Raw genomic sequence first — 16,357 nt, 5'->3', positions numbered from 1 at the left:
TAGGCAGGCTGGCAGAGCTGTGCAGTGCCAAGCTCTGCCTAAACAACCTACATGAAGCATGATTGTTAAGCAGCTTTGTCATTCTTGTTTTGGTGTGTGGTTTAGTATGTTAGAGAAAGGGCAGAGGAGAGACGGTGGCACTTCACCATCTCTCTCCTGTTCTTTTTTTTTCACTTACTAAACCGCACGCCAAAGCAGTGTACAGCAAGCATAAGCACCAACTTTCCCAAGAAGTTATTTTGCAGATTTATCAAGTTCTGCCAATTTGAATGCATTAGACCTGTACAGGTTGGTCTACTGTTAAAGAGAACACTCTCATGTACAGCTATTGCGTTGCTGGCACTGTAGCTGCAAGTATGGGCTGACCCAATTCCAGTCACAACACAGGGGTGTAGATAAGTGCCAGTGCTACTAATTGCACATGATCTGGTAATAATTTAGGCGATTGTACACATGCCAGAGGGGAAAATACCACCTGCTCAAGACTCATCTGTTCACTCTAGAAGCGGGCCGACCTGTACACCACCTCGGACAAAGGCTCTTCGCTGCCAATAGAGCCGATAAAGAATCTTGATTCAGGACAGCGACACTGTAACAATGCCTTTTCCCAATGATAATGCCTTTCAGTGCTTCTTGTGTTCATGAGTGGTCAAGCGATGCTTCTTCCTAGGTGGAGCATCAAATGCGGCCACTTACACACGAATGCTTGAATTAGTAAAGGCAAGGCACAGAAGACCAGGACTCAAGAAGAACACAAATGACAGGACCGGCGCGTCCTTCTTGAGTCCTGGTCTTCTGCACCTTGCCTTTACTAATTCAAGCATGAACCAACTAGCCCAAGCAAGAGTTTTACTTGGGAACGAACGAATGCCAATATCACTGAAACGCATTAGCATAGAAAAAAGTATCACTATAATATACTGGCGCAGGTGTGCTCTCATCTAATGGACATATAAGGTGGAAGCTGAGCCAGATGTTTTAGAGACATTAAACCAAATTGGTTAAACCTTGTTACATAACAAACTGAACTATAACAATGCAAGAAAACGCAGAATGAACTGGCAGACTAGATAGCTTTAACAAGTAAACACTCTGTGATATGGCTTCTGCCTGCTTGTCCTACATCCTCTGCACTGTGCAGTGGACTATGCCATAATGCCATAATACCATGCCCAAGCTCCGACCCTTGCAATGTTACCGACCTCATATACTGTAAAGCATGGTTGAGAATTTTGTATGCAAAAACTTCATCTGGTCAAAGTCCAACTTCCAGTTCACAACTTCCAGTTCACATCTCAGTCCGTCTCAGCGTGCCAAAATTGTGTACAGGCACTGCTGAAAGCTCACTATGCTTAACAGGCTAGCTATCAGCTGCAAAAGAAGCCTGCTTACAGCGCTTTATGTTGAGAGGGACATGCACATGTTCCAGTTCCACAGCATGTGTGCACCTACATGCTGTCCCAATTTACCAGAACGTTGCCCTCCATGTCGGCACTATATTCAGTTCTTTTTTTTTTACTCCATGTGTGCATCAAAATGGCAGTATTTCATGACCTACCGCCAGCAGTGGCCATATATAGTTAAAACTATCCAGTGTGTGACATCTCAGGTTCAAAAGTAAAGCCAGTTCCATGCAGTGAAACCTGTCAAAACAGCGAAGATGGTGGTCGTTTTTTAAAGTTTGAACTCTTGTATAGTGCAATTTTCATGAAGTTCCTTTGTCTCGTCGTCATTTTGCTAGATTTGAGCTTTGGTTCCGGATTGCGCACACTCTTCAGTTCAAGTATTATTGCGCAACAAAAACGACACGGACGTAAGAGAAGAACACACACCAAGCACTAAATTTTAACTAAATTTATTGTGCCACTGAATCGGTTTGTATATGTGAAGCAGTATAGATTACGCATGCGCTTACATGAAGAAAACGAACTGCACATTCATGTGACATAGTTATGAGTCATGTAATGCCGCCTCCAAGAAACTTGGTTCTCTTTCTGTGAGAGCCATTGAAGGGAAACTAACACATTTATCACCCAATTTTGCAATCATCTCTGCTTCAGTTATTTCACGGGTGAGCTGCGTCTTGCCACGAGACACAATCGTGCAATTGTCCTTGACAGGTTTGCAGCCATGACTGCTACAATGAATTGCCAAGAACCCACTGGTGCCATTTTTTACATTGTTGTGGTGTTCGCCAAGCCGATCATTGAGGCAACACTCAGTTTGCCCGATATATTGCTTCCCACAGGCGCTTGGCTTGGTTTGCCTTCTCTTGAAAATAGGGGTTGGCTTGCCTCCACCGGCGCTTGGCTTGCGCTTCTCACTCTCGAAGCTCGGAATTTGCGTGACGTTGGCATTGCCACTCTCGTGTGAGCTCTCGCTGCCACTCGCGCCAAGCGTAATCCACGGGGTGAAAGACAACCCCATTTTTATATGCAACGTACAAATTTCTGCAACAAAAACACTGGTGAGCAGGCTGGAAGAATTTTAAAAATGCAGCATTATGGGATGCTTTGATACGACCAATAAGAAAGACACTTCTCCTCGCAAACAACATTGTTCTTTGTCGAAACAAAGTTCTTTCAGCCAATCTTATGCAGTCACTGCTTCCTGCACAAGCTGTCACACTTTCCTTGTGGTATCACAAATATTACATAACCATCTTCAGGCTTCTTGCTGCAGTTATATGCGCAACAGCATGGCATAGCGCTAGCATAGAGAGCAGGAAACATAGCGTACAACTTTCGCTACGGTAAGCTAAAGCGCCAAGCCAGCCGAGCTGAGGAGAAAATTGGCGCACACGAAAAAGAAAAACACAAGATCGCGCATTTCCAAGGGCAACGGCAGGGAGACCAATGGTCGTGCAAAAGAACGGGCGCAAGACCGCTTCCAGTGGGGGGGATGCACAAGGGACGAGGAGGAGGCGAGGACATTGCGTGGCAGCAGTAGAGTTCAAAGAGTGGCGGTACTTTCAAATTATCAAGGGACTTTACCGGATGGACGGATGGATGTTATGAGCGTCCCCTCTGGAATAGGGCGGTGGGTTGCGCAACCAAGTTCTTGCGATTATGCTGCCTAGTGTCCTACCTAGGTAAAAAAATATAAAAAATAAAACGCACAACGAATTCCCATAACCAAATTTTCTGACCCCCTGTTGTGAACTTTGTTTTTGTATGTCTCCATTTTTTGTTGTTTCCCTACTTTTCTTCCACCAATCTTCCAATCGCCTCTTACTAATCTCCTATTAAGGACGTGTTTACTTTCCCCCCTGCTCTAATTGAACCCAAGGGCTTTAAGGAGTCTATTGGTGCCTGAATCGACCGCTGGGCAGATATCTTCACATTCTAATAGAACATGCTCCATAGTTTCGCTAGCTTTACGGCAGCAAGCACATGCTTATTCTTCCTTATATGTCGCTTTATAGGTGTGTGTTCTAAGGCATCCTGACCTCGCTTTGAAAAGTAATGAGCTTCCCTTTGAGTTATCATAAATTGTTTCTTTCTTGATTTCGTTTTTTCCTCTTAAGTAGTCAGTCATGGCAGGTTTCTTTTCCATTGCTGCCACCCATGAGATCATTTTAGCCTCTGAATTTCCGCTTGACATTTTTTGTTGCTGTGTTGCTCAACGTACAGGCCACATACTTGCTGCTAAGCTTCCTAGTTCTTTTCCTCCACTGTGAATCAATGTTTTTTCTGTACAAATACCTCAACACTCTACCAGCCCATTCACTTTCTTCCACATTCTTCAGTAATTCTTCATAATCAATTTTACTGTGAGCTTCCCTCACTTCAAAACTTGTCCAGCCCATATCACCCTGCACAGCTTCATTTGTAGTCCTCCCGTGAGCGCCCAATACGAGGCGTCCCACCGACTTTTGGTTGCTATCAAGTCCTGACTGTAACCTTGATTTAAAGCAAACAACCGCAATTCCAAAAGGAAGTCCTGGAACCATTACACCTTTCCACATACACCGGAGCACCTTGTACCCATTGTATCCCTATAGCGCTCTGTGCTTTATTATGGCTGCATTTACCTTCCCCTTTACTGTTGTTTTTTCCTGTGTTTCCATACATCTGTTGCTTTCGTTTATCCATATACCAAGATATATTCTTTTACCCAAGGTATTTCGTGGCCCTGTATCTCCACTGTCTATTCACTGTTTTCATTGAATACCATAACACCTGATTTTCTAACACTAAATTTCAAACCTAAATTCTCACCTTCCTGTTCATAGATATTAGCCAAATATTGCAAATCACTTTGCTTGTTAGCTAGCAACACAATTTCATCTGCATAAAATAAACCTGGAAGCTGCTGCTCTACTACTGTTCCCGCCTGTTTGTATGAGAGATTAAAACCGATATTACTTCCTTCTAGCGCCCTCTCCATCCTCGCCATGTACATAATAAACAGCAGCGGGGATAAAGGGCACCCCTGCCTCAGTCCCTTGTTGATATGAACTTTCTCCTCGCTCCTCATCCCTTCCCATTCAATGCAAACGGTATTTTCTAGGTAAATATCTCTCAAAAGCTGTAGACAGTCGTCGCTTAAGCCTTCCCCGTCCAGAATATCCCACAAAATGTTGCGGTCTACGTTGGTCATAGGCTCCTGTCATGTATAAAAAGGCCACATTAGGCTCCCATAATGTATAAAAAGGCCACATATAACGGTCTGCTTTCTACTCTTGATATTTCTATATACTGAGTAAGAACAAATAAGTTGTCATCCAAATGCCTACCTATTCTGTAGCCATTCTGTAGTTCTCCCAAAATGCTATTATTCTCTGCCCAGGCTTGCAGCTTTAATTTGATTGCCTGCATTACTAACCTGTATATTACCAATGTAATGGTCAACAGTCTATAGGAGTGAATTCTATCCTTCTCCCCCTTACCTTTATAAATTAAATTAATTCTACTTTGTCGTCAACTGTCTGCTACTCTTCTATCTTTTAAAGTTTTTTCCACTGCTTTCACCAGAGCTTCCTTACTTTTTAGTCCTAGTTCATTAATCTGCCTAACGGGAACTTCATCTAGCCCTGTGGCTGTGTGCTTAGGAAATTTCTGTTCAGCTTTCTTCCAGTTGAAATTTGTCAGCACCAGCTTCTATTCCACCTGGGTCTCGTTCATGCTCTTTTTTTCTTCAAATACAACCTGGTCATTGCCTTGGAAAGATTCAGCTGTTATTTTTCCGATGTAATTTAATGCCGCTTCTCCTTCCAGTTTGTTCCACATTCTACATTTGTTCTACATTCTACTACCGCTCCTACCCTTGTCAGCACCCTCTGGCGGTGAGCTCCTGAACCTGCCCCCCTGTGTGACAAAAGACGGCGAAGGCTCGACTTAGAACAGCTCCGCTGTTAATATAATTAGCTTATTCCTCAATCTTGGCTATCAGAACTGGTCAGTAATTGCAAACACAGTTGAGCTGACAAGGTAAATGAACCACTGTCAAACTGACACAAGTTGACAGCATTTACATGCAATTCCATGGTGGAATTGTCAATGTAGCGCAAAAAACCAGTGCAAATTGGCAAAGCTGTCTCAGGAATATTCAGTGCCTCTGTTGTTGCCTTGCTAGCTGCAATGATCGGTTTGTGCATAAGAGAGTTACCCAAATAAAAAAACTACGGGTGTATTATGAGTCAATAAGCTTAGAGTATATTATTTTCAGAGTGCGCAATTGGTTTTTAAGATGAGCACTAAAAGCACTAGCATGATGAACTTCGTGCCCAAAGCTCATGTTTAGTTTGATACTAACATTACTAGATTGCTCAGTGGCTATGCTGTTAGGCTGCTGAGCACGAGGTTGTGGGATCGAATCCCGGCCACGGCGGCCGCATTTCGATGGGGGCGAAATGCGAAAACACCCATGTACTTAGTAGATTTAGGTGCACGTTAAAGATCCCCAGGTGGTCGAAATTTCCAGAGTCCTCCACTACAGCGTGCCTCATAATCAGAAAGTGGTTTTGGCATCTAAAACCCCATAATTTTTAACATTACTAGAAAAAACCTGGCACTGCCATCGTACAGACGTTATGGGAATCGTGAGTCAATTTTGAAGCGCGCTGCTTCAAGTTTTACTCAAGATGAACCAACTCGCCCAAATCAAGTTGTTGCTACTACGAGAATCATGATAAGTACATAAATTTGTCTGCGGTTTCATATGAATCCACTGAGACAACATATTGTAGCTTCTTTTATTGTTCTTTGTGCTAATACTGTATTGCCACCTAGTGTCACAATGCAGCATGTAGGAGACGAAGCAGGAGACCTTCGCTCCATTTCCATGCACCATCACCAGATTACAATGCTGTTTAAAAATGCCCTCACTTTGTCTTCAGCTACGTGACAATATGTTTCCTTAGAGCAGAAAGGTGTTTTAAAGAGAGACGCTCCTCAAAACAAAATTTTAAAATTATTATTTGTAGTAGAGGTTCGAAGATTCAGCCAATTCAAGAGTTTTTCAACCATATTTCGATTATGTCATTAGTTTATGTGTAACTGCTATAGTTCTTCAGTTCTGTCGTACACAACGGTAAAAATATAGTGATCTTTTTGGCAGTTTCTTGTACTAAATTTTCACAAAAGGCATCGTGCTATAGCTTATTTAACTCTTTGTAGACCAGAGTGCAGATATCTATGTAAACAGTGTGTAAAGTTACTGGAACTACGAAAACAAATTAGGACACATAAACAAATATTTTCCCCCAACTTATTGAAATACAACCTCGTATTTTCGCTACTACTGGTAGGAGATATTGTAATTTCAAGTAGGTATCAGCATTAAACATATCTTCAAAAGCATGTATGCCATGTTTTGTTAGTATAGGACAAATATAAATGTACAAGGTTATTTTTCATGGGATTGTGAAAAAGAAAATTAGTTTAAGTGTATGAATTGTTTTTGCATAGTTCCACTAATTGTACATGCTGTTCGGATGTATATCAGCACATTGCAGTCTACAATAAGCTACAGCATGACGATTTTTGTGAAAATTTAGTACACAAAAAGTAACCACAGGGATACAGGCATCACTAAACTTCGCTGTTGCGTAGGACATAACTCAAGAACTATGGCAGCTATGCGAAAACTAATGACATATTTGAAATCTGCTTGAAAAACTATAATTTCGATGAATTTTCACACCTTTATACCACAAATATCTTTTTTTTTTTTTTTTTGAGGAGCATCTTTCGTGAAGTTTAGTTATTTTACATCGAATTTCCAGTGCATAAATAGTGGCACATTCTACCATGCACGTCGCTAGTGTTCAAAATGTAACAACAGCACACGTACGTATCTTTCTATATGCCGTATTGTTCTTGCTGCTAATGTCCTGGGAACCATCAAAGGTTGCCATTGTTTATTTACTTTATTTATTTATTATGAATACTTTCAGGGCCCAAAGGCACTACAGAAAGGAGTGGGATGCTTACAAACATGTGCAGTGAAATAAGAACAGGCAAGGTGATCGTGAATCGTTCTGCATCTGCAATGGCAGCAATGGAGGAAGGGAAGGTGGTTCCATTCAGTGCTTGTTCTTGGGACAAAAAAATAATGATATAATTTAGTGCAAGCTTATTCTGAAAAGATGATCGGTTCTAGCCAATACGTAGCAAGGCGTTGGAAGACGAGATACTTTCAATACTTCATTGTAGAGGTAGATTTTATGAAAATTAGAGGCTAAGTGACACTAACTGTCATAGAAAGATTTTGCAAATGAAAAATTGTCTGCAATGAGCTTAATGTAAGCATCCACAAGGTTAATCAAAGCAAGAAGCACCAAGTTTAGGCAAATCCATATACTCCCTATTGTTCCGGTGGTGGCTGAAACATTGCAGCATAACCATGCACCAGATGCCCCTTAGGTCATGCACCCAAACTCATTGCTCATCTAACAAGCTTGCTAGAAGGCGCTGCATGCTCTTTAGCAAATGGGAGGTGAAGGTCAGTGCTAATGGCACAATGAAATTTTTTCCACCTTTACTATCATTATCTGTGGTATTACCACCACAGGTAACCACCCTTTTCTGGACACCTTGTATGCACAAACAACATAATTTTTTGTACTACCAGTACAGAGTAACCATGTGGCGCTGCTTTTTCACTGTAGGGACATCTCCCATAAAGAAGAAAGGCGCATTGGCTAACCTGGCAGAAATGGAATCTACGAAAGAGTGTACTGTGGCACAGCTCTAAACATGTTTCTTCTTGTACATGTCTTGTACTGACAAGATATGTAGCAGGAGCATTGTGGCATGAAGGAATCCCCATTACTAAAGTCATGCACTGTGTTGCATGTTACACTATGCGTAAGAGAGTATTGCTGGAACTGATCCATGATATAACTAGACCCCTGAAATTTACTTATGTTGCAGGACAGAATAGTATGCTCCACGCTTTTCTTTAGATGGCACTGCTCAACTGAGGCAGAGTTGGCATGCTTGTCTTAAGTGCTAGAGCCTTTTAAACATGTTTTATAGCTTTTAGGCAACTACGAGCTAACATGCAGACATAGCACTTCAGTTGGGAAATGCAATACAGTCTGCCAGAAAATTGACGTGGGCATCACTGACAGCACACATGAACACTTAGCAGGCCGGAAAAAAGAAATATGCAAGATTTGCAAGACAGGGCAAGCTAGAAAGAGAGAAAGAGCTTAACGAAAACTGAAGATGTCAGTTCTGTTATATGCAAGGCTTGCTACTTAATTCAGATGAGGTCCTTGTGATGAGATTAAGAGGAAGAGAATACAGGAGATGGAGAAGACAAGAAAAAAAAAAAAATGTACCAATCAAGGTTAGGTGACGCAAAAGATCAAAGAATGCCTGTAAGACCTGACCGGGATAAATATAACAGCAGGGCCTTTGTGGCTCGGTTTGCACCCCCAATTCTGCACCTTACAAAAAATCACTGGCCCATATTTGTTCATGTATAGCAAGTTCTTGCTATAAATGCAGTTTAAGAGGAGTAAGCTGGCATCTACGCAAACGCTCGCTGGTGAAGAACCATGAAAGAAATGGAAGTGCAGAGATGTGTCAACGCACCATCCAATCGTGGCAGCAATGGACTCCTGCACATGTGCAGTCATGCCAGTGGCTTCATGTCCTTTTAATGTTCTCGGCGATCGCTAGGCTTATTAGCATTTCATGGAGATGGCAGCGTGCTGCGAGCCTCTGATTTTTATTCAATGCACATTACTGGACTCGAGCAGACACGAAATCAAATTTTTTGCCCTGCCATCTAACGATGACCACTGTACAAAATTGGAGCCTTGCAGTGTTCCATTGGCTTGCTCGCAAAATGCAGCAAGCTAGGCAATCGCCGAGAACATAAAAGCAGGATTGGAAGCCCTTAACCCTTTCAGGGTCGATTTTTTTCGCCATATGCGACCGCCCTGGGTTGATTTATTGTATTGAAGATTCCAATTCTTCTTGGGGACTTACTTTGAAAAAATTTACCGTCATTTTTCTAGGGTGACCGTAAGGTGAGAAAAAAATATTTTGCACTGGTATATATGTACTCTTCATTCATGAATAACAACAATAAAATAGGAAATAAACTTATAAGAACTCAAAATTTGATGCATTGTTATAGTTCAAGGCTTTGAAAATGTGCACATGAGAATATTTCGCAAGACTAAAATGTCCTGCTCTTACACTAATATGTACATCCATAGCGTAATCGAACTGTGTAGGTGCACGCAATCATGAAAACTGTGTGGTTGTGTGCTCGTCAAAAAAGCCAAACATGCGACAAACATGCGACAAAAAAGCAACGAAAACGCATACACGGCGGCATCCTTCCTATGCACACCCCTGTGAGCACTGAACGAGCGAGAAACAAGGGGTCCCCCTTTGAGCGATTAGTAACAAGATAGCCACCTGTTTTGCAAGGGCAAGAAGCTGAAACCGACCGTGGAACAAAACCCAAACCGCTGCCCGCGCGCGCGCCAATGTGTGAGTGGCAGTATATAAACGCGTGGGAGTGAACTAGCGCTAAAACAAACCTTGCAACAAAAACCGAGAGAGGGAGGCGCACGAAAAAAATTCTCCATATTCCCACACAGTGGCAGCACATGACAGAAGAGAAAAAGTTAGGAAATTGGCACGCTTTTTAAACGTACAGACGGCACCGTAAATATATGGCATCGACCGTTTTGGACTTGTTCGTGGCGCCGTATATTTACGTCACTGACCCTCAAAGGGTTAACAGAGTTTATCGGGGCCACACTCGGATAGCACCGCATCTATCGTTATTGTTACTATAGTTATTTGTTTAAAGCGCAAATTAAATGGGGTTTTAAGTGCCCAAACCAAGATCTGATTATGAGGCACACCGTAGAGGGGGACTCCAGAAATTTGGACCACCTGGCGTTCTTTGACGTGCACCTAAGTCTGAGTACATCGGTGTTCTCATATTTCACGCCATTGAAATGCGGCTGCCGTGTTATCGGTGGTGAAACGACAAGAGCGGAAGCAGTACAATGTGCAAGTAGAATGTCCACTGACTGGATAATGCAGCTAATTTGGTGCATTGTGAGGTGGCCAACAGCTTACGGAAGATTTGCTCTGTTTATTAGGCACTACTAGCAGCGTCACCTGTGACCATGTTTTGGCATAATTTGTGCAAAATAATCAGTATTTTTTTATTAAGAAGGTTTGCTATATGCTTCATTAAAATGACTTAAAATTCATGGGATTCTATGAGAATTGGGTTTATTTCATTAGGCTCATAAATTTGTTATATCATTTAATTACAATGAAGTTTGGCTTTACATCATCATACAAACAGCTACTTGAGAAATGTAGCAAGAACAAAGAATGTGCAGGGACCTGTAAACAAGCGAGAAATGAATTGACACTGCTGCATCATCACATCTTTGATTGTAAATGCTGAACATTTTTGTTCATGTATGCTGCTGATGTCTTATAATATGGTTTTCACCACTTCTGTGAGGTTGTACTACTAAATAGTGCATCTGATGGCGTCGACCCCCCCGCCCCCCCTTAAGAGCACTCATCTTTTAAAAAGTGGGGGCCGATGCCAAAAATGAGCAGATCTGCAAAACAACACCAAGAACACAAACGAACACAAGCAATTCATGTTGTCCCGGTCTCAGAGAGAGTATGGTAAAGTTCTTTATTTTGTCCCACCAGTCCATTAAGAACAGAGAAATGCGTATCCCTTGTGCTGGACCATATCTGTTGTTCTCCCAGTACATCTTTTTAACTTTGGACTGATTGTGAGGCAAAACGCATGTTTTCACTCATGCCCACATGAAAAACCTTTATGCCTCACTGAACATGTTCGTGTTGACCTTTCTGCACAGACCGTTAAACCGGGCAAGAGAGTGGGAGATGGATAATTACACACAGGCAAATAAAATATGTGAGGAAGCCACAAAGGCACTGGCAGTTCTGCACTTCATCATGAGCAGTGCAGACTGTAAGCAGTCGGCCTTTCCGAGACTGAAGACACAGCAGTAGTTCTATGTACACAGCACACCTCATGAAACCTGTTCCTCCATGCTTCCATTGATCAGCGTTCACGGATGGCAAGCTATTGCTTTGGTTGTGCTTGGCAGCATTGCCCACAGGTCTGCAGTGTCGCGTGCACTTTCTTCAGTGCCATTTGGCACCATGACAACAGCCTATTTGTGTTCCGTGTGGAGGCTATGTACAGTATGGGCAATACTTGCTGGCACACATTGCACAGGGGGTCCAATACTCGCTGGCCCACATTGCACAGGGGGTCCCAGCAGGAGCCACATCCCAAACAGTAAGCAACTTGTGCTTGAAACAATTTCCTGGTCATGCTATTTACAAAAGCAGCCACTTTCATCAGCAAAACGGTGAAGCTGTTGGATCTTTCGTCTTGAACACATCCTTGAGTGACTTCATGGCCTGGTCGGCCTCAAACAAGAGGTCATCTGAGATGACGCCTGAAGGTGGCACATTTGGCATCAGGTCATGCATAGCTGGGGCTGGTGGCATGACTGGTGGGGGCGGCGGCATGACGGATGCTGGCACGTCAGCGGGGAGAACGGGCGGTCGTGGCTGTGGTCGCCGCTGGTAGCTGCTGTAGCCACTAGGCCTGTCCTCCTCGCTTTCGTACGTACTCAAAGGTGACGCATAGTCCATCCGGTTCTTGCGACCTGCCCCATCAGCACTTGCCTTGGGTCTTCCAGCGCCCCTGGTCCTATGCCTGGGATCTCGCTTGACGGGCAGCTTGGTTTCCTGCTGTTGCTCTCCGTCAACATTCACTGTGCTTTCGTCTTTGGGCTTTGAGGCAGGTGTCTCACCCGTACTCGGGGTAGCCACCTTTTGCGGTTGATCGAGCCGTCTCGCAAGGCGTGGGTCCAATCGTAGTGGCACCGCACTACCGTTGGCAGCTAGTGCAGCAGCTTTCCTGGGATCAGCTTTTCTAACGACTTCAGCAGGCAGAGGTGTGACCTTTGGTGGTTCTGAAATAAGTGGCTTGTTTTCCACCATCTGTGGTGGCTGCTGCTGTTCAAAATGACGCGCCATTCTTGGATCACGCTTGCTGACAGTGGGCAGCTTTGGCAACACAGTTGCAGCAGGCAGGGGAAGCGTGACTGACTGCACGACTTCTGCAGGAGGCACAACCTCGGGCACCTTTTGGCTTGCATACTTGGCAAGACGTGGATCATTCTTGAGCTTAGACTCTGGGATGGTACCACTGCGTGCAACATCATCATACTTTGGAAGTGCCCTGAGAATTGATGTGAGTCGGTAAGGCACATCTCCATCCTTAGATTCCACAAAGGCCACTTCTGTAGCTTTGAGGACAGCTGGTGGCTTGTCTCTGAGTCTTGGGTCTCTCGACAAGTGCGACACTTCTGTTGATGGTTTGGCAAGCTGACTGTCGGCCCTGGCCCGCCTTGGGTCTCTGCTTGCTGCTGGCACTGAAGAAAGTGAGGCAGGTGTCGTATCTGTCACCGGCGTAGCAGCTGCAGTGGCAGCAGGCACTCCGGAGAAAAGCTGTTTCCAGAAGTTAGTCTGTGGTTGACTGGGAACTTGTCGGATGCTGCTAAGCATCTTGGCAATGTCTATGGCTGCCATGGAAGGCAACGTGACAGCAGGCTGCGGCACTGCTGACGGTGCACTGGTGGGGCAACTGCCAAGAACACTTGCTGGCATTGTGCTTTCCAGCGGCTGAAAATAGAAAATGCAGCAGTGTGACTACTTTATTGGCACTGACCACTTGCCGTAACAGTGCAGTTGCTTGATGCACGAGTTCAAAGTTTTTCAAAGGACCTCACACTTGTACATGCAGACAGGCTGAAGTGCCACCAACCTCCGTTCAATTTTACTTCATCATAGTATGGATTGAACTGAATTATGCACCACTGAACTTTTTCCTGCGTCTTTTTCACATGGCAAATATAACATTATATACCCAATGAATGACATTCATTTAACTCTGCAATATATGAAGCCACACATTACAGGTGGCTCTAGTAATGTCACGAAAACAGGACAGAAGAGATGCTCTGACAGTGTAGATGGGAACACTTAATTAAATTTTCAGAGACCAGAATTTTAACAAGGACCTTGAGGGATCATTACTACATGGGTTACCCCAATCTCAAAATTTGGAGGACACTTAGCTTCACCTTTAAGAGTGGAATGCGATGGCACTGAAAGATACCTGACTGCTTCTCCCACTTCCTGGCAACTGGAGCTTATGTAACTGTGATGTTTACTGGGAAACACCGGCAGCAAATTCTGTGCATGAAGGCGAGCTTTCTGGTAGTAACGCGGCGTCTTGCGTGGGCTGATCCCGGAGATAGTGCACAGCCGCGCCAGAAAATTACACAATTTTGAGATTTCTGTTATTGTTTTGCACTTCTAATATTTCAGTCTGCGAATATTTAACATAAAAGGCATGCGCTGTTGGTGTTTTGTTTCAGGACATTTGTTTGTGGGCTGTCATTCTCAAAATTCCAAGGAATAACTTTGTCAAGAATGTAAGACAAGGTATGAGCAACTTTAGTGATAGAACGGTGTGACAATGTGGCCTGCATACACCGCATATCATATAGCAAGGCGTGGCATATACATATACCCAAAAATATATGGAAATTTTCGCTCACAGGACGCCAACGCCAGCTACGATGCCGACACTGGATTTTCTGACATGGGGCCTTTAACCCTATCGCATTAAAATGCCTAGCTGGGGTAACAGTGAAAGAATGCACAGAGGTACAACTTGTCTTTTACTAAAAAATTTGTGCAATTTACACAAGTGATGCAGGTTTGAAGAAAAATGAAAAGATGCCCAGACTAAAATAACACGGTACCTGTATTGCATGAAGAGAGCTTATATGACAAAGCATGCAAAGCGCTACATGACAAAGCATGCAAAGCACTAAACACTCGAATAGTTGCATGACATGGAGTGGAGCAGCAGCAGATGCAGCTGTGCACTAGCCATGATGCAGTCAGAGACCAAATAAGGAAACATAGAAGCAACATAGCCATTATGCACTATCTTGTTCTTCTACAACCTACACTTTGCCATATCTCCCGTCGTTGCTGCTTGCAACAACACTGTCACTTTTCCAACCTGTAAGAAGGTTTGCTATGTCCATAATAGCAGCGGTTCTGCCTTAGAGAAAATTGCCTGCCTCACTTGACAGCTATGAGGACAACCATGATTAAATTGGCAACAGTGTGGTGCAACATGTGCGGCTAATGGGTGAATTCTGGAACTGGCAACTAAACTGGCACACCCTCTCACACCGCTGGTTTGTGAGCCTACACAATCGATGAGCTGTGAAGTCAATTGTCAGCTGTGATTGCTACTGTGTGGCACTTGACTAGCTACCAGTCTTGGCACTCATTTTTAAGCAGAGCCAGGGCTGTACATGATTAACAATGTTATATTTAATTGTTTACACACAGAAGCATTTATGACTCCCTGATTATTGGGCACACAGCTACCCGTCAAACTACAAAAGTTGAGAAACAAAAACTTTGTGTCAGTACTGTGCATTTAAACACTTCGTCGCACTAATAAGAAGTGGTAGCCATAAAGGTGCCCTGAAAAACTTTTCTAATAATAGAATAACATCACTATTAAATTATGTCACCTCAAAAATCTCCTGCTGCAAAACTTTTTCGGATCCTTCAAGCACAATCGAATTTAGAGTAATCAGACCAATCAGGGGCTTTCTCTCTCCTTTAATTTCTATTAGCACACTGGATGCTACACAAGGGAGATAGATGGCAAGGGAGCAATGTCCCACTGGCCCCGCCCAAAGGTTGAATGCGAGACGGCTCAAGGCAGCACCGCATGGCAGCTACGGGATCTGCGCTAGGCTATGCCGCATGCAGCAGATGCAGCAATGTGCAACTGTGGTGTTCAGACCAGCAGTGCAAAGATGAAATGGTTTCTCTGTTTTCTTTTTCTTTTTTTTTTGATATTGCAGACATATACATTTTTCATTTACTCAAATCAAATAAGCAATAATTGTATTACTGAGAATGTTCTCGCAATCACAAAATCAGTAACTGTTGTGGGTCCAGCTACTTGCAATGATGGTACATGAGGACATTGCGGAAGCAAGAGCAAGCGATTTTTCACTGCTTTTTACACAACACTGTAAGTGATCTGCTGCATACAGTGCAATAATATTTGGCTCACATGCTCACAGGAGCCTTGTTAGCAGATCGGCAATATTTTCTTAAAAGTAAAACCTTGTTAATTCGACCCTCGTTAATTCAGTAAATCGGATAATCTGGACACGTCCTCTGGTCCCGATAGGCATATGCATGATTGAATGCAATCAAACTCTCTTCAATTCGGGCTATTTGGTTGCACACTGGTTAATTCACACCACTCTCGGAGCTCGACAAGTGCAGAGCGCCGCAAATGTGCAATGCAAAAGAGCAAAAGCAGTGCTAGCGTCCAACCGAAATGAAGGGGGAGTCCACATTGCCACAGCCATCAGTGAAAATTGTGAATGAAACCGTCATTGTGTCCATGGCAACCACAGTTTCGTCCGCAGTGGTTAACAAAAACAGTAGTTTTGTTTTGACTCAATGCGCAGGTTAGCCATGTGCCTTCAGGACTGCATGGTTGCCATCTGTGAATGCATCAATAGCAACCAGTTTTGTCTACAGTGGTTGCAGCAAACAGTAGTTACTTTTGTTTGGCTCTGGTGCACGTGCATGCATAGGCCACATGCCTTCATAACTGCACGGTTGCCGTCCATGATCGTATTGGTAGTGACTGCGGTTTCATTTGCAGCAGCTGCGACAAACAGTAGTTTTGTTTTAGCTCAGTGCAATGGCTGCACGTGCAACGTCACAAACACGGTGGACGCTGT

At 43.6% G+C, this 16,357-nt stretch overlaps 2 protein-coding genes across 7 annotated transcripts in view; one reads left to right on the top strand and one right to left on the bottom strand.

Moving 5' to 3' along the window:
• kermit (PDZ domain-containing protein GIPC-like protein kermit) overlaps positions 1–16,357 on the top strand; it is an 86,178-nt gene that overhangs the window by 45,867 nt on the left and 23,954 nt on the right. The window lies entirely within an intron of this gene.
• Positions 11,102–16,357, bottom strand: part of LOC126539316 (uncharacterized) — a 34,047-nt gene continuing 28,791 nt past the window's right edge. For all 5 annotated transcript variants that reach the window (XM_050186096.3, XM_050186098.3, XM_050186102.3 and 2 more), the window contains one exon: positions 11,102–13,178. In XM_050186096.3, the coding sequence (XP_050042053.2) occupies positions 11,844–13,178 (1,335 nt within the window). In that variant the 3' untranslated portion in view covers positions 11,102–11,843. The remainder of the gene's footprint in view (positions 13,179–16,357) is intronic.

The sequence above is a fragment of the Dermacentor andersoni genome, chromosome 11, assembly GCF_023375885.2.
Source record: "Dermacentor andersoni chromosome 11, qqDerAnde1_hic_scaffold, whole genome shotgun sequence".
In the NCBI taxonomy this organism is placed as follows: Eukaryota; Metazoa; Arthropoda; class Arachnida; order Ixodida; family Ixodidae; genus Dermacentor; species Dermacentor andersoni.
The sequence above is the reverse complement of the archived record's forward strand: the minus strand, read 5'-3'. Positions and strand labels throughout refer to the sequence as shown.